Raw genomic sequence first — 21505 nt, 5'->3', positions numbered from 1 at the left:
GGATTCTCCCTAATATGATATATGGCTATACCGGCAAAAGCAAGCTGTTCTTGACCTTGCTGATAAGCAGATAAGCAAAACCATATCTGCTCTGAAAAATGTAGGGAGGACTCCCCCTCCTTAAGAACAAGTCAGAGTGATTAGTTGCCATGCCCTACAACCCTTGAAGATGCTTTCTCCATACTCCTGGATCAAGGATTCATCTTGGGTACAAATTACAGTCCTCAGGTTTTTGGTCCTCAGAATAATGCTAGGACACCATTTTACGTTATTCTAAGGGGGAAGGCTGGAAGTGGAAGCTGCAATTTACCAGAATTGCCACAATGATTCCTGTGACCAAAGCAACATGTTGAAAGAAATCAAAGCATTTTTAAATAATTTTTTAAAGGTCGGGGAAAATAGTTACAACTGCTGGAACAGTGTAATGTTTAACCAGAGAACTGGTGTTACAGAAGACCAATCATGCAGTCCTACATGTCATGGTCCAGCGCAGTCTTCCCCCTACTCTCTGTGTTGTCCTCAGAGGCCTTGTACTGCAATTCCCAGCCGACACAGCCAATTAATTGTTAACTGTTCATTAGTATTTCTGTGGCACCCAAAGGTACCAGCCCAGCCAGTATTTGTACCATTCAACTTCTTTCTTCACATTAGCAGCTGTTTGGCCAGAAATCTGAGAAAGAGTTCTGACATCTTGTTTTGGGAAATACAGTACATTTGCACAGAAATCAGTCATACACTGAACCCAATGGAATACATGTTTTTTTAAAAAAATAAAATTGATTTAAATCATAATTTAAATCTAAAACATGACTGTTTTATTTAAATCATCAAAAACCCTATTTTTAAAAATATTAAATTGTGATTACATCAATTTGGTTTAAACCAAAGGGATTTAACAATTTAAATTACCATTATAGCAGTTGTGACTATTTAAATCAAAACCACCCTGACAGAATGTATTTATTTGGAAATGTACTTAGGACTGCATTGTGTGTGAGAGAGGGGGGGGGAAGGAGAGAAAGCGAGAGAAAGAGAAAGATGTGCTGTCAAGTCAGAATGATTTTTATAACAACCCTAATATAAGTAAGATGTTTAAGGAGTGGTTTACCAGTTCCACTTCTCCAGTGAGTTTCCATGGCTGAGTGGGGGTTCAAACCCAGGCCTCCTGAGTTTGAACCCTCACTCTGTCCACTACATCACACTGGAAATCCCATTTCATTAACTCCAATTAAAGTACATAATAGACTTGGTCCCCTGGCTCTGCCATTCTTAGGAGTCCAGCATCTATACTATGCTGGGTACCAGGTGACTGCAGTAGGACTAAGAAACGTTTAGAAGAATTTTCCATTATTGTGTGGAAGACCTACTATTCAAAGATTTTAATCAGACTCCTCCCTACCCCATTTAGATCTGATTTCTTTTCTTCTTATGGGGCACTGTATCTCTCAGCACCTCATCTGCCATATACCTTAAGACATATACATTAATCCCTATAAACTAGGTACAGACTGGAAAGATAAATTTCCTTCTTGCTTTTTAAAAAGAGGACTGTTCAGCCTGTGGTGCTAGCATTGTTATAATTGTGGTGAGCAAAAGAAAAGAAAAAAGAAAACCACAGCAAATGCCATTAAAATATACTACACTGTTGCTTGCAAAAGGTTTGGTAACTATAGACCTAAACAGCAAGAGCAGTAGCTACATGTGTTTTCCATAATAGCTGTATCACTCACTATAAAGTGATTCTCTCTTGGCTACAATAAAGTAAACCATAAACAGCAATTGAATCATGTTTTCCCTCCATATCATAAAAGTTAAAATGTCTGTTTATCTTACAATTAGATTCGAAGAATTAAAACTAATACACATCTTTCAAACAAACCCAGTTTATTAACAAAAGGCAGTTTCCATCAAAAAGATTTTTATGTTTCTTTTTCTTAAGTGGGCCGTTCTCCTTGAATGGAAGCTTTACTGTTCAGGACAGCAAAAGCTATTCTCTTTTAAAGATCCCTTTTTTTTTCTAAATGAAATTTAAGCATAATCAGAGGAGAGCCATAAAACACACTGACCTGAATTTGCTGCTGAAGGAGATTGATTTTGTGCTGCTGTTGCAAAAGTTGCTGCTGTTGTCTTGCAATCTATTAGAAATAAATTTTCCATTAAATTAAAACAGTGATGTTGAAACTTCAATAGTATTGAGCGAAAACAAGTTCCTACTTATTCCTCATTATAATTTCAAAGATTTTTCTCCTTGATTTCATTGAAGCTTATTTGTCCAAGAGTTAACTAAAAGGACTTGAAAAAGGTTTTGAAGATTTCGTTTGCTAACCTCTTTTTTAATATGATGAAGACCCCATGCTAGAAGAGCTGGTTAAGCTTCTGTGTATTTAATGCTATACATTAAAGCTAACACTGGGCCCTAGTCAAAAGACCTCCTCCCACATATTCCTCCTCTTGTTACGGGTGAGGTCCTATTCTAGGATTTCCCCTTTGGTAACTGAGTTCCATGAGGATTCAGGACTATCTCCAAAAACTGCCCCTTCTATTTGGAGCTCTACACTTCTAGAAGCTCACCTCATAGCAGCTCTATTATGCTCTTTTTCTGACGTAAATATTTGAGAAGGACTTCTCTGAGAGCAGTGGGCTGGTCATGTTTTTGTTTCAGGTCGCTACTCAGTTATTGGGCACTTCTGTTGTTTGTTTTATTTTGTGGGGTTGCCTTTATTTATTATTATTACATAGGGTTTTATCCAGTGCTGGGATCCAGGGCAACCTCCCTTCCACAGATCTGGTTTAGACTGTCACAAAAGCCACTGGGGTTGATTTTCAAATGGGTCTTCAGGCTGCAGGTGAGAAGGCCAGAATATCCCTCAGTATGACTGGCACCATATTGGATTTCGGCCATAGTACCGTATTTTTTGCTCCATAAGGCGCACTCCCCCCCAAATAGTGGGGGAGAAAGTATGTGTGTCTTATGGAACAAATACAGTAAAAAAAGGGGTTCAACCACCACCACCCAGAAGCCCCCCACTGCCATGCTGGGAGGCCTCTGAACTAGCACCAGAGACTGCTTGCTGTTTGGACCTCACCATTCTGCACTGCTGGCTTTCCAGGATCTGCTTCCTGCAGCCCACCTGGAAAACCAGCAAGGCTAACAGGCCTATGGTAGCAGGTAGTGAAAATAGCCAAGGACCAAAGGGGAAAGAGAAATTCTAGAAAGAACAGGGGAAACCACAAACACAGTCCCCCACCTAGGCAGTTGATTTTCCCACATTTAGGGAAATCACAGGGGTCAGCACATCCAGAATGCAATAGATGAGCCTTACCCCAGGAAAACCACTTTTACAACAATGGTATCTCCCCTGCCAGGTATGAGTTTGAATGTCCCCTAAACCACCTGCCCCTTTCTGTGCCCTGCCCCCCAAAGGCATGGTGACCATCGGCTGTACCTCCTGATCAGAACAGCCCCAGTCCCAAAAGAGGCCAAGAGAGCTACTCAGTGTTTTGGGGTGCCCCACAGGATCCCCATCAGGGGCTGGATGTTCCTCCCACAATCCTCCAGTGCACAGATATTAGCATACCTAACATGCGGGGAAGGCAGGGAAAGCGGGGAAATTCAAACTTTCAGTTAGTGAAGAGGCTGCTTGTCTGCTTCCTTGCTAGTCCAAGCAGTTAGAGAGCTGGGAGAGAGACCTGGGACTGCTTGGTATTGTCATTTTAAAATGTTAAATTTAGTTTAAAAGCTGTTTGTTTGGGGTTAGTGCTTGGGTGAAAATGTGCTCCGTTTGAGTTGAAACCTGCTTGTGTAGAAACGTGCATAGGGGTACTTGCTTTAAAAGCTGCCTGCAAAGCCTTTCAGACCAGCGCCGATCAGCTATTAGGTGGGGAGAGGGGAGGGGGAAGGAGCAGGAGTGAGAAGAGCACAAAATGGCTGACGTCTGCTGGGTGCCTGCTGGCTTTTAGCTGTTTAGAGCTCTTTTTTGGCTGTTCTGGGGTCTACCAAGGCACAGTGAAGAGCAAGGCTCAGTCTACACTCTACAGTACCTGGTAAGTGACTTTCTTTTAAGTTTTTTAAAGTTTCTGACCTTCCCCCCCCCCATAAAAATGCATTAATTAATTTGCAATGCATTTCTATGGGAAATCTGGATTCAACTTGCAAACTTTTCAACTAGTTCTGGGCATCTAATAATGTATTTCCAAAGGGTGTTGCAGCAAGGAAACTAACTGTGCCTTGTGACTTCTAACTGGATTACAGTACCTGCTTCCTGATTTCAGCTACTATAGTTTGTATTCAATTTTTTTGGCTCATCAAGAACATTGTTCATGGCTTTGTGTGGCCTAACCTGTTGTGCCTTGCATGCTATAAACGTTCAATTATGTCAGAAAATGGAGATTTGGTCTTATGCTGAGCATGTGCTACTGCTGGTGAATGGGATGAGGTTAAGCTTTGTGTTGCTGTTCTTTTGCATAACCTAAAGTAAATAAGGAAAACCAGCTGTTAAATAGTTTAATTCCACTATTCATCCTCCACACAACTAAAAGGGACCTCTCAATGCAGTGCCAAATCAGACAGACCATTTCTAACTTAATATAGGCTTGAGCTGTAGCTGGACAGAGTTGCACAACAATTTCATCTGTCATTGAGATATTTCTATAAGCACGGGGAGGAGGTGGATAAAAGGAAATGTAAAATATAGGTAGTGTGGTATAGGTCTTATCACTGGCTGATAATGGTCTATATTAATGCCACTGTTGATTGCTGTTCACTTTACATGGTTCAAATGTTATTCTGTTATAGTTTATTAAATATTATATTACACTATTTGGTTCAGAATATATTTTCCCTGTGTTCCTCCTCTAAAAATTAGGTGCGTCTTAAGTTCAGGTGCATCTTATGGAGCAAAAAATGCGGTATTTCACAGATTGTGACCTAAAGCCAATACCATGTCTTTAGATCAAAATAAACTGCCAGAGCTACTGAACTTTCTTCCCTTTCCTTCCACTCCAGCCTTCTGCACCAAAAAAAAAAAAAAAAAAAACCAGCTTCAGAGGATTGCCCAGACCTCCAGAGCTGGCAGTGGTGCTAACCAGTGGAGACTGAAGATCCCAAGTCCACTGGTGAAAGCAGTTCCATCAGCAGAATGATTGGAACTGTTGGATATTGGTCTGTCAACAGAAAAGTGTTCTTTCAGTCATTCTGTCTGTCTGTCTGACTATCTATGCTTCCCAGTAATTATTCAGGGAAGGGCTCCTGGACAGCTCTATCAAAAAGAGTATAATATGAAAAAGATGGAGGGTCAGTGTATGTTACCTCAGTCATCAATATCCATCTGCTGAAAGGAGAAGGGTACAGTGGGGTTGAATATAAATAGAAGTAGGAGGCTCCAAATGTTCAGGAAACCGAATTTATCAAAATTCCAAAGCACAGTAAGGAATCTATTCTTCGTGTTAATGTGTGTAGAAGCCTCCTGCATACCCTTGCCTTCAATATGGGCAAATCAGGAACTGAGGGGCCTAATCTAAAGGAGCATTGAAACCTCAGATAGAAGATCTTCATTGGTAATAAATTAGCAATTCTTAAAGAGACTTGACAATCTGTTTCCAGATTTCACTCTCTACTTGCTGAAACAATCTACCTAGCGAAATTTGGAAACTTAGCCAAACATGGAAAGAGATTGTCAAATATCTCTCTGGGAGTTCTTAATTTATTGACTCAAAGAAGACCACAAAGTAATTGATCTGTCAAAGGCACTGGCTCTTTTTGTGTACATCAAAAGTCTGTATTGCTTATTGGTGTACTGCTTGACTGAATGTGCATACAGTATGTGTGTAAAAGAATTATTACCTATAAAATATTAGCAAATGGGGAAGGAACTCCAGCTGGTCAATAGCCTAAATCCTCTCACATAGGTATAAAATGGTGTCAGTTTTGGAAGCAAATTGCCTCAAGTTAAGAAGTCACTGTAGACATTATACGTTGCATGCTGCTGAGTCACACAGCTCAGTATATAACAGATAATGTTTATGGAAATTTCTTAACTTGAGGGAATTCTATTGCAAAAGTTACGCTATTTGTATTATGCCAGCATAACTAGGGAAGTGGATGTTTCCTCTGAGACATTAGTCTCCAACTTCGGGATGCTATTATTATATATTGCAGAGTACAGGAAAGAATGCAAACTCCTCCTGAGTCTGTGGTTAGTCTGTCACTTGCTGTGAGCTTCAGAGGAGGGCTTGCATAAGGCCCTTACTTTGAAGGAGGTTAGAACTGTGGTGGAACGAAGCATGACCATTTCTGCAATTGCCCTGTAATCATGGGGCTCCCTCTTAAAGAGCTGTATATTAGTGGGTTGTGTGTGTTTTTAGAAAGGGTTGTTTGCAAGGCTTTGTGCAACACTTGAGTTTAATGTTGTATACTGTACTGTGCACTTAAAGCTCATGTACTTGCAAACTGAAAAGACTTTCACTCTTCTTGTAAAATCTTACCAATGCAAGCCACCTCCAAGGTTCCTTGAAAGGTAGTCCTACAGAGGAGGGGCAGGATCTATTCTCAGTCATTCTCAATAGTGGGCTCAAGTTACAGGAAGCCCGATATTTCAGTTGAATATCATGAAAAACTAGCATTATGGCAATGGAACCAATTACCTTGGGAGGTGGTGAGCACTCCAGAATTACTTCGACTTGGATTCCATCCTTGAGCAGTGAGTTGGACTCAATGGCCTTACAGGCCCCTTCCAGTTCCATTACTCCATAATTCTATGATTCCACTTATATTAAGCATGGTTGGGGGAGTTTTTTAAAAAATACTGACATATAGAATAATCAACACAGGGAGTACATCCATACAGAAAAACAGATGCTTGCATGTAGAGGCAAGCATCACGGAAAAGGCTGGCAACCAGTCCCTGTGTTAAAGATGAAGCTTTGTATAACTTAGGAAGTGATTTTACTAGAGTTCAACTTGCTAATGCACAGCTCAGTGCAGTTCTAAGTACAATATAGGGGCAAATGAATATTCATTTCCTTATGGAAACCAGTGAAGTACTACCATGACATCTAATATTGATGGTGTTGTGATTGAAAAAGGCATCCAGAACACTACAGTGCAATTACCATGGTACAGCCTTAATGTATAGGGCTTGACATCGCAAAATATGGTACAGAAGCACCATGTGGCTCAAATTCTGATTTTTATTTGCCAATTGGTTGAGCTACATGCTCGCTTCATTGAGCATGACAACCTAGTTTTAAGTGTCATTTAATTTTCATTTTGAAATATAATTACAAAGTGTTCACTGTAAGATATCACTCGTCTGCAAATGTGTCAAGATTAATTTGTGCTAGCTTATTCACAAGTGTCAATAGTTAATTACTGTGTCATCTCTGGATGGCTAAATGACATTCTAACTTATGGTTTTTTTACAGTGTTCCTTTATGTTATTTTCCATTAGGGACAAGTCCATATTCCTTACATGTGGGCAAATATTCAAGCACATAAAATACCAGACGTCACAACTCATTAAAATCAACAGAGCATACATAGTTGTATATACCCTATAAAATATATTTAACTCAAAGGATAATTCTAGTTTAATGTCAGATTTCTAAAAACTGCACATTAATTTGAAACTAATGCAGAAGGAACAAGTAGAATGTTTTGTTGTTAGATATCTTATACCAGATAATTTGGAATACTGCTTATCTTTTAGTCCCTACTGATGTTTGGCTGTCTGTGTCTGTGTCTGTATTTGCATATAGAGTATTAGTTTTCCTTAAGCTTGTAATAGACAAAGATTATTGATTATCAATAATTGACAAAGTTTATTAAGAAGTCGTTAAGCTTCTTACCAACCAGCATGAAACAAAGCCTAACAAACCGAAAGCCATTTGTCAGGGATTTTGGAACTGATGGGCCCAATCCTTTAAATATGCTTCTGGAACAAGTTCTATTAAAATGAATAAGAGCTTGTGTACCATCAGTTGGGAAGACTGGAATGCTACATAGGTACAAAAAAAAAAGGATGGGTATTTACCATAGTTTTTTGCTTCAACACAGTTTGGCAGATCAAGCCCACAAATGTTGAGTGGCTGCCCCAGATTCCATGTCCTGCCTTCACCTGCCGGTGTCCCGTCAGAAGCAGTGCTGTGGGCTTCCCTGCCTGCCTCCTCCTCTCAGTGGGTGCCTGCAGAAGGAGGTGGGGTACAGAATCCAGGGTGCCTAACCAACATCTGTGGGCCAGATCTGCCAAACCATGCCAACGTGCAGTAAGTGCCCATCTCTAATACAAAACCTTGACCCAACAGCCTTTCTTATTCATCTCTGATACTGAATAAACTTGTAAAGCAGCATTATCAATAAGGAGAATTGCAGAACACTTTGAGAAAGGGAATATTTACTATGGATTTTTTTTTCAAAGATTGCTGCAAAATACCCATTTTTCATCTTTTTTTAAAGGCATGCGTTAAGAATGAGGCACTTTCCACATGTACTACACCTTGTCCATGGTAACGTCCTACATGAGTAACAATTCATGATGAACTGGTATAGTTTTGAAACTAAAGGATCTCTATCTTTTTTAGTAATAACCATTACTCTGCTTAGATTGGATCTGGGTAGTAAATAGGCTTTAGCTGGACTTTATCATGTGCTGGGTGTGAAATAAACATTTTCATGTGCAGATGCTTTCTCACTCACCTGTTCTTGCTGTTGGCGAGCAAGGTCCATTTGCTGCCGTTGCTTTTCAATTTGTGATGCCGCCAGCTTTTTCTGTTCATCATGGGCAGCCAAAAGCTGCTCCCGTAAACTTATGAGCTGGGTGATCATGGTAGAAAGCTGCCGTTCTTTTTCTGCTAAGCTTTCAGGTGTACCTACAAGAACACAGGGAGTTGCAGAGTAAATTACTGGCAGGCAGTAACATTAAAACAATATGCTAAGAGATTTTTTATTCTACAAAAGGCAACCTGAATAGTTATTTTTATTAGGAAAGGCACCATTAGCCCCTGTTGTGCTCTCTGCTATATTCTGAAAGTCAGAGGTGTCCCTGTAAACCGTGAAACAGAAAACAGACAATTTTTCCCCTTGACAAGAATCATTAATTATGTACTCTGAACTATCAAATCCCTCTTTCCCTTCCATCCGAGTATAATGACTCCTTAATGGATTACCAAATTCACAAATAGATTAACATAATTTTCCCTCCATTATACATTTTTAAACAAACAAAATATAAGACGACCACAAAAAAATCCCTCCTGCTTAATAAGGAAAACAACTTAATTATTGGTGCTAATTTCTAAAAGATATCTAGCTTTCACATGAACTGAGCATGCCACAGAGCACTGCAAGATATGCCTAATTTTCTGTTTCTAAGAAAGTATAGCTAAGTTGAGGCTTGATTAGGAAGATTGAGTGTAAACTAAACCAATCCTTATTAAAAGAGGGTTGTGCCTGGAATAAGCATAATATGAACCTTTCCATTTAACTTAAAATTCATTTGAACAGATTTAAATTAACAGGAAATTGACCATTCTTTGAAGAAACTGGCCTTCTCAATCTATTGGTCCATGCTTTTCCATTTGCTAAATATTTCAGAACATATACTGTACATCTCACACCAGCTGACTTTTTGTAATTTTAAAAAAGAATGTATCAGAAATACTTTGGGTTCCATGCTTAAGGGGGGAAAAAGTTGGTTGTTGTAGGTTTTTCAGGCTGTTTGGCCATGTTCTTAAGGTTGTTCCTCCTAACGTTTCGCCAATCTCTGTGGCCGGCATCTTCAGAGGACAGGAGTTGGAACTCTGACAGAGTTCTGGCTCCTGTCCTCTGAAGATGCTGGCCACAGAGACTGGTGAAATGTTAGGAAGAACAACCTCAGGAACATGGCTAAACAACCTGAAAAACCTACAACAACCATCAGATCCCGGCCATGAAAGCCTTCGAGAGTACACAAAAAAGTTGTTCACCAGGTTTGTATATGCATGGACTCACAAAAGCAGGTTACTGGGATCCACCACATATTTCTGAGGGGGGGGGAGAGAGACAGAAAGTATAGCCAAGGCTGAGAAAGCACACAGACAACTCAGTAGCCAATCTTCCAATAATTTGGATGCCATATGAGATACAATACATGTTGGCTACAAATGCCTGGCACAGTCTACAGTTCTAACCAGCTACTGGAGTATACAATGCACTTGTGAAATTTTACAAGTGCCATGTAGAGAGAAATAAATATTATCCTGATAATCCAGGAGATGCAGCCAACTCATATCTGCTTGTCATGTGAGCAGGGAAAAAATCAGAAAGCTACATAGATTCCCATTTGGCTAAGAAGCTGTTTTTAATGGTTTTTCTTCCAAAGAAAATATATAATGCCTCAGTTTAAAGCTGACTTCCAAATCCTAGCTTGTTTGGAAGCCATTAAACACAGTTACTGGTTCAGACATAACAGGAAGCTGTGATGGGCTATGGTTCCCTGTCTGTTTTTTTTTTCTTTTCTTTTTTACTTACTCACTAAAAGGGATGACATATGTGCAAGAATGCTTCCAAACTTTGGTGTCCAATAGTCCCAAAGTGAAATATATTCTAAATCAAAATGTATATGCACAAAAACTCTAACTCCAACTACAAGGAACAATTCATATACAAGAAAGGTTAAGCTTTTATGCTTTAAGGGTACAAGATCCATGATATATCATCACACCTCCCAGTTTAGCCAAGTGGCTCGCCGACTGATTTGAAAGCCATTGCCTTTTCTGCTTCACATAGATACAGTATGGAGAGGAAATATACTGAACGAGATAAGCCAGTGGTACCCACCCTTGGGTCCCCAGATGTTTTTGGACTACATCCCCAGAAGCCTTCACCACTAGCTGTGCTGATCAGGATTTCTGGGAGCTGTAGTCCAAGAACATCTGGGGACCCAAGGTTGAGAGCTACTGAAGCAAACCAATGCATGATGTCAAGTAACAGAAATGATGAACAACGGGAAATCCAGATACACCAGAATATCCATAGCAATCACCATTTGTGGCAATCCTTCCTTCATTCCTGTTCAACAGTCATACCTGTACTAGCCAGTAACATAATAGCCATAAAACAAACAACACCTCCAGGCTGCTTTTTAATGGCTGATTGTGCTTTGCATTTACTGGCTCGAAGTTTGATTCCTGACATCTCAACCAATCATTTATAAGTGCAACTCCGCATGAAGTATGCTCTGATATCAAAGTTTTGAAGCAGCTCTGATATCAAAGTTTTGAAGCAGCAACCAACATAGTTACTGTAGGGGAGCTGGTCCCTTTTTCTGTTTCTCATAGCAAAGTGCTAGCAGTTCATCTCCAAAGTGCACAGCCAGCAGGGAAGGTGAAGTGTTTTTTGCTAAGGTAAGAAACTAAATTTTCTAGTTACCTCTGAAGTTACTTTTAAAGGCATTTTGAGAAGACCTTTGCATGTTGCATCTTATTTTCTTACCAATCCCTACTGTCTTTTTTTAAAGTAATGAAAAAGTTGCATAACAGGTTAACTGAGAATATTTTTTTTTTTAATTCTTTGGAAGAAACAGGTTATATAAACAAAACTGGCCCTGCCTGTACATGTCAGCTCATATGTGGCACTATGCCTATCATTAATTTCAATCTGTACAAAGACATGGTTAACGGTCAGAAACCATTGCCTTCCATAATATCAGGAATCAGGCAGGTAACCCAGTCAACCGGCCCTGACCATTTTCACTTACACGTTCATCCCATAGCAACAAAAGGCAGAGGGATTGGAGTTCAATAACATGGCAAAAATTCCCACAGAATTGTGGAAAGCTGCTCCACACAAACAACAGGAGCAGCCTTTACAGAATGTGATTACATGCAGATGGTGCTTTTTCTCGGGGGGGGGGGGGAATACCAGAACTATTGGATTATGTTTCCTGGGACCTTGATGGCAATTAAATAGTATGAAGGGTACTGAAATAGTAGATGAATAGTATAATATAATATAATATAATATAATATAATATAATATAATATAATATAATATAATATAATACAATAATACAATACAAAGCAGTAGTACCTTGTATAATGCAGCCAGTACAGCACTGATTTACTGTTGTTATTATTATTATTATTTTATTATTTATTTGATTTATACCCCGCCTATCTAGGCAACTCGTCCATTCTTAAGCACTATCAGTCTTAAACAAACAAGCCTTTCATATCCTGGCTGTATACCCTTATACTATTTATACCAAAGAGAAGTAACATGCAGACTCCCTAGGATCAAAATGTGGTTGCCACATTTTCCTTTTTTTAAAAAAGGCTCATAGAATGCTTGGTCTGTCTAGGAGGTAGAGGGAATTCTGCCATATTTTAGGGCCCATCAGAATCTTTTGTTTAAAATAATTTGTAAGGAAAAAAAACAGGGGGAGGTAAATACCCTGGGAGTAGATACAGCCTTCCAAGACCCAGGGATGACTGTGTGCAATTCACAAATCCACAATCCTCCAGTGTATACTGAACAGTCTGATTCTGATGTTATTTTGTGATGGGTCATGTTTTGTCAAGACTGTGTACTAATCCCCCTCCACCAATGTCTTTGCCTTTTAGACTTATATACTACTTTCCCCATCCTTTCCTGTTCAGCAATGAGAACAGGTAGCTTACCTCTAACTGTGGTTCAAGTCATATTTCATGCACGCAAGCATTTGGGCCATCTGGTGCCTGTGCAACACTGTTTGGAACCTTCCAGAGCTGAATGTGGATTCTTCTGGTGGGAGCAACACTTCAGCACCAACACACATGCTTAGAGGGAGCTCCCACTTTCCCCTCAGTTATGTGCTCAGCCAAAAGTAGACAAAGCAAAGCATGAGGGACACAGAGTGGTGACAAGCAGAGAGGAAGAAGATGGGTAAGTGCACTGATGACTGCTCAGATAGCCATGGTCTCTTTGACTTGTATGAGGAACTAACAGGATGAGGGGCACTATGTTATTGGAAGGCTGCAGAGAGTTCTATGTATCTGAATGCAGCACATCCTGTCTTGCCCTGATGTCCAGAAGACAGTGTCATATGAAGGTAGACTACTGAGACTATGTTACTGCCGCCAGGGGAATCAAACTGAGCCTTCCTATGGGAAATGAAAATGCACATGTAGAATGAACTATAACTAAAGTTAATGGTGTGTGTGTGTTTAGTCGTTTAGTCGTGTCCGACTCTTCGTGACCCCATGGACCAGAGCACGCCAGGCCCTCCTGTCTTCTACTGCCTCCCGGAGTTGTGTCAGGTTCATGTTGGTTGCTTCGCAGACACTGTCCAGCCATCTCATCCTCGGTCGTCCCCTTCTCCTCTTGCCATCACACCTTCCTAACATCAAGGTTTTTTCCAAGGACTCTTTTCTTCTCATGAGATGGCCAAAGTACTGGAGCCTCAGCTTCAGAATCTGTCCTTCAAGTGAGCATTCAGGGTTGATTTCCTTTAGAACTGATAGGTTTGTTCTCCTTGCAGTCCAGGGGATTCTCAAGAGTCTCCTCCAGCACCACAATTCAAAGGCATCAATTCTTCGGCGGTCTGCTTTCTTTATGGTCCAGCTCTCACTTCCATACATCACGACAGGAAAAACCATAGCTTTGACTATTCGGACTTTTGTTGGCAAGGTGATGTCTCTGCTTTTCAAGATGCTGTCAAGATTTGTCATCGCTTTCCTCCCAAGAAGAAGGCGCCTTTTAATTTCAGGGCTGCTGTCTCCCTCTGCAGTGATCATGGAGCCCAGGAAGATAAAATTTGACACTGCCTCCATATCTTCCCCTTCTATTTCCCAGGAGGTGATGGGACCAGTGGCCATGATCTTAGTTTTTTTGATGTTGAGTTTCAGACCGTTTTTTGCACTCTCCTCTTTCACTCTCATTACAAGGTTCTTTAATTCCTCCTCACTTTCTGCCATCAGAGTGGTATCATCTGCATATCGGAGGTTGTTGATATTTCTTCCGGCAATCTTAATTCCGGCTTGGGTTTCTTCCAGTCCAGCCTTCCGCATGATGTATTCTGCATATAAGTTAAACAAGCTGGGGGACAATATACAGCCTTGCCGTACTCCTTTCCCAATTTTGAACCACTCAGTTGTTCCATGACCAGTTCTAACTGTTGCTTCCTGTCCCACATATAGGTTTCTCAGGAGACAGATAAAGTGGTCAGGCACTCCCATTTCTTTAAGAACTTGCCATAGTTTGCTGTGGTCCACACAGTCAAAGGCTTTCGCATAGTCAATGAAAGTTAATGGGGTAACTGCAAACAATTCATAGGTGAGAGTCATAGTACTGGCAATTCACTTTGATAGTTTCTGAGCAGATATTGAGGAGCCCTTTTGGTGAACCAAGTGACAGATGAAAAGGTGCAACAAAGGGTGGAAAGGTTTGATTGACTGATCGACTGGTTGGTTGGTTGGCTGGCTGGCTGGCTGGCTGGCTGGCTGATTGATTGATTGATTGATTGATTGATTGATTGATTGATTGATATACCATTCCATTAGTTGAGGATTACAACCCCACAAACCTCATATAACAAAATATATTCAACAATATGGTGATTCACAATGTCTAAAATTGATACAAAAAGATGGAGAAAAATAAAATTAACAATAAACTTAAGAACATCTAGGAGAATCAGTTGTTGAAGGAAATTTTGAATACTTTTCACCAATTTCCTGAACATAAGGTGGGAAGGAGCCTGGCACAAATTGTTTCATAGACTGGGGACAATCACCCAAAAAAGTCCAATTCCTTGTTGTCACCTTTGTGGCCTTCCTCATTGTGGCTACTTTGAGCAACATGGACTGAGAGGAGTGGGTGAAACATCTGATTTTTGAATGAGAGTTACCAACAAGTACCAAGCTACTAAACCGCCAAGGGATTTAAAGGTTATAACCTTTGTGATATTAGCTTTACAATGTGCAATTGACTTGTCTAAATCTTCAGGCCTTACTAACTGAAATTGATCCAATAAAAGTTGACTAGATGGTATTTTACCCTTCCTGAATTGCTGCTTTGTCATGGTGAAGGGGCTTGAGTAATTCAGAGAAACTATGGGCTATGCCATGCAGGGCCACCCAAGACGGACAGGTCATAGTGGAGAGTTCTGACTAAATGTGATCCACCTGAAGCAGGAACTAGCAAGCCACTCCAGTATCTTTGCCAAGAAAACTCCATGGATAGAAACAAAAAGGCTAAAAGATTTGACACTGGAAGATGGGACCCTCAGGTCGGAAGGTGTCCAACATGCTACTGAGGAAGAGTGAAGAACAAGTACAAGTAGCGCCAGAGCTAATGAAGTGGTTGGGCCAAAGCCAAAAGGACGCTTAGCTGTGGATGCGCCTGGAAGTGAAAGGAAAGTCCGATGCTGTACAGAAAAATACTGCATAGGAACCTGGAATGTAAGATCTATGAACCTTAGGGAGCTGAATGTGGTCAAATAGGAGATGGCAAGAATAAACATTGACATCCTGGGTGTCAGTGAACTAAATTGGATGCGAATGGGCGAATTCAATTCAGACGATTATCATATCTACTATTGTGGGCAAGAATCCCGTAGAAGAAAGGGTGGGAAAAGCTGTACTGGGATACAATCTCAAAATGATGGCATGATTTCAATACGAATCCAAGGCATACCTTTCAGGATAACAGCAATTCAGGTTTATGCACCAACCACCTATGTTGAAGAGGCTGAAATTGATCAATTCTATGACGACTTACAACACCTTCTAGAACTGACACCAAAGAAAGATGTTCTTGTCATTATAGGGGCTGAAATGCTAAAGTAGGGAGTCAAGAGATAAAAGGAACAACAGGGAAGTTCAAAACAAAGCATGGCAAAGGCTAATAGAGTTTTGTCAAGAGAACAAGCTTTTCCAACAACACAAGAGCGACTCTACACATGGACATCACCAGACGGGCAATACCGAAATCAGATTGATTATATTCTCTGCAGGCAAAGATGGAGAAGCTCTATACAGTCAGCAAAAACAAGACCTGGAGCTGATTGTGGCTCTGATCATCAGCTTCTTATAGCAAAACTAAAGATTAAAATGAAGAAAGTAGGAAAAACCACCAGGCTAGTCAGGTATAATCTAAACCAAATCCCTTATGAATACACAGTGGAGGTGAAGAACAGATTTAAGGAGCTAGATTTGGTGGACAAAGTGCCTGAAGAACTAAGGATGGAAGCTTGTCACATTGTACAGGAGGCAGCAACAAAAACCATCTCGAAAATGAAATGCAAGAAGTGGCTGTCCAACAAGGCCTTACAAATAGCAGAGAAGAGAAGGGAAACAAAATGCAAGGGAGATAGGGAAAGTTACAGAAAATTGAATGCAGACTTCCAAAGAACAGCAAGGAGAGACAAGAGGGCCTTCTTAAACGAACAGTCCAAAGAAATAGAGGAAAATAATAGAAAGGGAAAAACCAGAGATCTGTTCAAGAAAACTGGAGATATTAAAGGAACATTTTGTGCAAAGATGGACATGATAAAGGGCAAAAATGGTAGGGACCTCACAGAAGCAGAAGATGTCAAGAAGAGGTGGCAAGAATACACAGAGGAATTATATCAGAAAGATCTGGATGTCCCGGACAACCCAGATAGTCTGGTTGCTGAGCTTGAGCCAGACATCCAGGAGACTGAAGTCAAGTGGGCCTTAGAAAGCATGGCTAACAACAAAGCCAGTGAAGGTGATGTCATTCTACTTGAACTATTTAAAATCTTAAAAAATGACACTGTTAAGGTGCTACACTCAATATGCCAGCAAGTTTGGAAAACTCAGCAGTGGTCAGTCTACATCCCAATCCCAAAGAAGGGTAGTGCCAAAGATTGCTCCAACTACCATACAATTGCACTCATTTCACACGCTAGCAAGGTTCCACTCAAAATCCTACATGATAGGCTTTAGCAGTATGTGAACACAGAACTCCCAGAAGTACAAGCTGGATTCCAAAGGGTCAGAGGAACTCGAGACCAAATTGCTAACATGCACTAGATTATGGAGAAAGCCAGAGAGTTCCAAAAAAAAAATCTACTTCTGCTTCATTGACTGCACAAAAGCCTTTGACTGTGTCGACCACAATAAACTATGGCAAGTTCTTAAAGACATGGGAGTGTCTCACCACCTTATCTATCTCCAGAGAAATCTATATGTGGGACAGGAAGCAACAGTTAGAACTGGATATGGAACAACTGATTGGTTCAAAATTGGGAAAGGAGTACGACAAGGCTGTATATTGCCTCTCTGCTCATTTAACTTATATGCAGAAAACATCATGCAAAAGGCTGGACTGGAGGAATCCCAAACCGGAATTAAGATTGCCATAAGAAATATCAGCAACCTCTGATATGCAGATGATACCACTCTGATGGCAGAAAGTGAGGAGGAATTAAGGAAGCTCATAATGAGGGTGAAAGAGGAGAGTGCAAAAAAGGGTCTGAAGTTCCACATCAAAAAAACTAAGATCATGGCCACTGGTCCCATCACCTCCTGGGAAATAGAAGGGGAAGATATGGAGGCAGTGGCAGATTTTACTTTCTTGGGCTCCATGATCACTGCAGATGGAGACAGCAGTCGCGAATTTAAAAGACGCCTGCTTCTTGGGAGGAAAGTGATGACAAACATAGACACCATCTTAAAAAGCAGAGACATCACCTTGACGACAAAGGTCCGCATAGTCCAAACTATGGATTTTTCCAGTAGTGATGTATGGAAGTGAGAGCTGGACCATAAAGAAGGTTGACCGCTGAAGAATTGATGCTTTTGAATTGTGGCGTGGAGAAGACTCTTGAGAGTCCGCTAGACCAGTGGTTCTTAACCTTTGTTACTCGGATGCTTTTGAACTGCAACTCCCAGAAACCCCAGTCAGGACAGCTGGTGGTGAAGGCTTCTGGGAGTTGCAGTCCAAAACTCCTGAGTAACCCAAGGTTAAGAACCAGTGTGCTAGACTGCAAGGAGAACAAACCTATCGGTTCTGAAGTAAATCAACCCTGAGTGCTCACTGGAAGAACAGATCCTGAAGCTGAGGCTCCAATACTATGACCATCTCATGAGAAGAGAAGACTCTCTGTAAAAGATCCTGATGTTGGGAAAGAGTGAAGGCAAGAGGAGAAGGGGACGACAGAGGACAAGATGGTTGGACAGCGTCACCGAAGCTACCAACATGAATTTGGCCAAACTGCGGGAGGCAGTGGAGGACAGGTGGGCCTGGCGTGCTCTGGTCCATGGGGTCCCAAAGAGTTGGACATGACTTAACAACAACAGATCATACATAGGACATCATAATCTGATCTACTGAGATAAATAAGGAGTCAAGGTCCCAATAGAAGCATTCAATCTTGGGTCTGAAATCGGGTGTCAACCAGCTGCAATTCTTGGTTGTAATGTTTGCATTTGTCCAGCATTTGTAAGGATGAAAGAAACTTGAATGAGTTCCACCTGTTGGTTGGAGACAATATTAATGAATTGGGTATTGTAGCCTCTTTTCGCCCCAGTAAGTAAATTGTAGTGTTTGCCGAACACCTCCCCAACACAGCCAGATTATATTCCAAGGGAACTGTCCTCCATCTGCTCTCTAGCTATTTTCTTAATTGCTTCATAACTCTCAACTCTTCCATAAACCACGATGAAGATTGGGCTCTGCAATGAAGAGAGTATTTATGAGCTATTCTGTCTATTGCCTGGGTCATCTTTGAAAACCAGGAGGCAATCTGGGCTTCAACAGGGGCACCACCCAGATCAGCCAGAAATACACACACATACCCAAGATATTCTGAGAACCAACTGGATTCATCAGTCTTCAGGTTCAGATCATTCTAATACGTTGATCTATCCCACAGAGACGAACCATTGTACAAAGTCCAAATCCCAACATGCGATGATCTAACTACTTTCAAATCATTTTCTCTCTGCCTAGATAATGAACACTAGGTCCAAGGTGTGCTCTGCCACATATGGAGGCTGTGTGACAGGTTGGAAGAGGCCCATGGGTGTCATGGTGTCCATGAGCTGCAAGACCACCCCACAAACAGCAATGATCTGTAGTTCAAGTGATATGTCCTAACAGCCATATGTCCAGATCTGCATATAGCTGAATATAGTAATGGGGTAACAAGCCTATCTGGGGATGAAGAGATCTAATTTCTATAATACAAACTGAAGTACTTGTCTGAGGATGACTTTTCCACTGCATCTTATAAGTCAGCTTCCTGTTGCTGGTGAGATAAAATTGAAACAGGGCCTGGCTATATTGAAGTGAAGGTAGTAGGTTCCAAAGCCAAGGCTGAGTCACCACCAAGGTCAAAGATATTAGAGAAAGTAAGGCTGAATAACCTTGGAAATTGACACTATACTTGTAGATGATATTCACCAGTTAATGGGCCAGAAGTAGTGGTTTTAGTGGGGCCAAAGCCAGAAGTGCCTGCAGTTTAAGCAAGGAGAGTAGCACGTGGAGAAAGGGTGAGATTTTTATAGCTACCAGGGTGGAGATTCTTCTCAGATAAGGTCAGGCTAGTTGTTTATACACATTCCAGGAGCTTTGTTGAAGGGTAAAGGAGATCCCAAACTTGATAAACACATTTTACTCCACCCTAACAAAAAAAGGTCCTCTCCTGTCACCCCTCCCCTCCTTGCCTTTTTTTTTCCTGGGGTTGAGATACCAATTGAAAGGAAGCTGCCAGGGCCCCAGATCAGACCAAACTGCTGGTGTGGCTGGGCCAAAACACATCTCTGATTATCAGCAATATGCTATTTATGCATTCAGGGCAGTCTGGTACGAGGGACTTAAGAAATGATCAGCAAATAAGCTCTTCTGCTCAGAAGAAAGTGGTGCCATTATTTTTTTCCCCCCAGATGTTAGTGCATCTACAAAATCTATTGACTGTAAAGTTAGAAAAACCTTCTTCTTTCCCAAAAAGTTATCTAATAAAATATGCCTACCTCCATTATATACTACATGACCACCTCTCTCACTGCCTCTAAGCTCTAATGCCAAAGACTCAGCTGCAACTCTCTCTCACACACACACACACACCCCGCACTCCGGCAGCTTTCCTATGGGGGTCTTCCTTTCCCCCCCAAATCACATCTGTCTTGAGTTTCTCTCAGATTTGTCAGGTGGATCAGTGCTCCCCAGGGCCTGCTCCAGCTGAAGTATTTTAATTTGACTAAACACCTGATTTATTTTATCTCTCCGATGAGAAAGGCAGTTTGTCTTAATAGAGCCTGTCAGCCCATAGTTCCCATTCAGAGCAATTTACAGGCAGCCAGGGAGGATGAGAGAGAAGAGTGCTGTGATTCTGTATTTTATCCTCATCCAGAATGCACCTAAAAGCAGCTATTCATGGCTCCTGCATGTGGCATTTTAGAACTGAATTAGCTTTTTATTCAAGTAACTACAGTTGTTGTGAATAGCTTATCTGTAAAATTGCTACATTCACTACTGATTTTATTAACCTTTGGCTCTATTACAAAATGGTCTTTAGTTAGGAAGGACTTTTAAATTTGACATATTTTCCCCCTCCTAAAAGGCCTTTATTCTACTGACCAGATTTACTGGATCTGATCCATTGACTTCTTTAACGGTTGCATTTGAAATGTTTAGTTTCAGATGGAAAACCAATATCATGTGTAGAAACCTTTTTTTAAATGATGACACTTGTTCTTAACAAAACTTACTTTCCCTTAACAAAAGTTAGAAAGCAAACCAATAAACAGTAGGAAAAAGTACTGTACGCTCAATTTTGATAAACTGAAGAATCACACTTATTTCAACTCTGCCATTTATGAAGTGTTTTATTTTTGTTGCTTCAGGAATTCTGTTGCTTTAGTTCACACAAGCTGATGTTACAAGTATTTAAAGAAAAGCTTCTGAAGACAGCCTATATATGCACAACAAGACATTTGTCTACTCGTTTTGCAGGAATGGCTTCCACAGCTCAAAAAATCACCCTTTTTTCCAAATGAACATCCACCTACATCTTTTGCAGTGGGAGTAGCTACAGCAAGAAAATCACAAGCTGCAAGCAAGCTTCAGTTGCATATTTCTAACATAATGCAAGCAGACTCTCAGACAAGCAGGGAACTTCACAGTGCTCTCCTCTCTTCGACAGCACCCTTCTGGCCCATAAATTTGATCCAGATTAGCCTCCACCTCTCCAGAGCAGGGGGTGGGGGGCCTGAAGTGTGTGAGATAGAGAAATCTGGTCTATTGTCAGATGCTGTTCCAGACTCGTCTGGATTTTATTCTTTGTTCGTAGGCATATCCTTAAGATTAAGTATATATATACGTACGTGTAACACATGCCCAATTATCTACAAATATACCCCTTTTAATTCAAGGAGACAGAGCTTTGAACAGAACATACAAGGTCATGTTGCAAAGCACAGTTTAAACAGCATTTGTAGCTGTACATACGAATGTCACGTAACAGGATGAATATTGACAGGAATGCCAGCTCACTGTCAACTGTACAACTAACAAAGCATGAGG

The 21505-nt window shown here is 40.8% G+C and overlaps 1 protein-coding gene and 1 pseudogene across 22 annotated transcripts in view; both read right to left on the bottom strand.

Moving 5' to 3' along the window:
• SOX6 (SRY-box transcription factor 6) overlaps positions 1-21505 on the bottom strand; it is a 561796-nt gene that overhangs the window by 186926 nt on the left and 353365 nt on the right. For all 22 annotated transcript variants that reach the window (XM_072985711.2, XM_078383897.1, XM_078383892.1 and 19 more), the window contains 2 exons: positions 8693-8865; positions 2067-2135 (listed from right to left, as the gene is read on the bottom strand). In XM_072985711.2, coding sequence (XP_072841812.1) covers positions 2067-2135; positions 8693-8865 — 242 coding nt within the window. The remainder of the gene's footprint in view (positions 1-2066; positions 2136-8692; positions 8866-21505) is intronic.
• On the bottom strand, positions 3220-3374 carry LOC140703510 (U1 spliceosomal RNA; annotated as a pseudogene).

The sequence above is a fragment of the Pogona vitticeps genome, chromosome 1, assembly GCF_051106095.1.
Source record: "Pogona vitticeps strain Pit_001003342236 chromosome 1, PviZW2.1, whole genome shotgun sequence".
Taxonomy (NCBI): domain Eukaryota; kingdom Metazoa; phylum Chordata; class Lepidosauria; order Squamata; family Agamidae; genus Pogona; species Pogona vitticeps.
The sequence above is the reverse complement of the archived record's forward strand: the minus strand, read 5'-3'. Positions and strand labels throughout refer to the sequence as shown.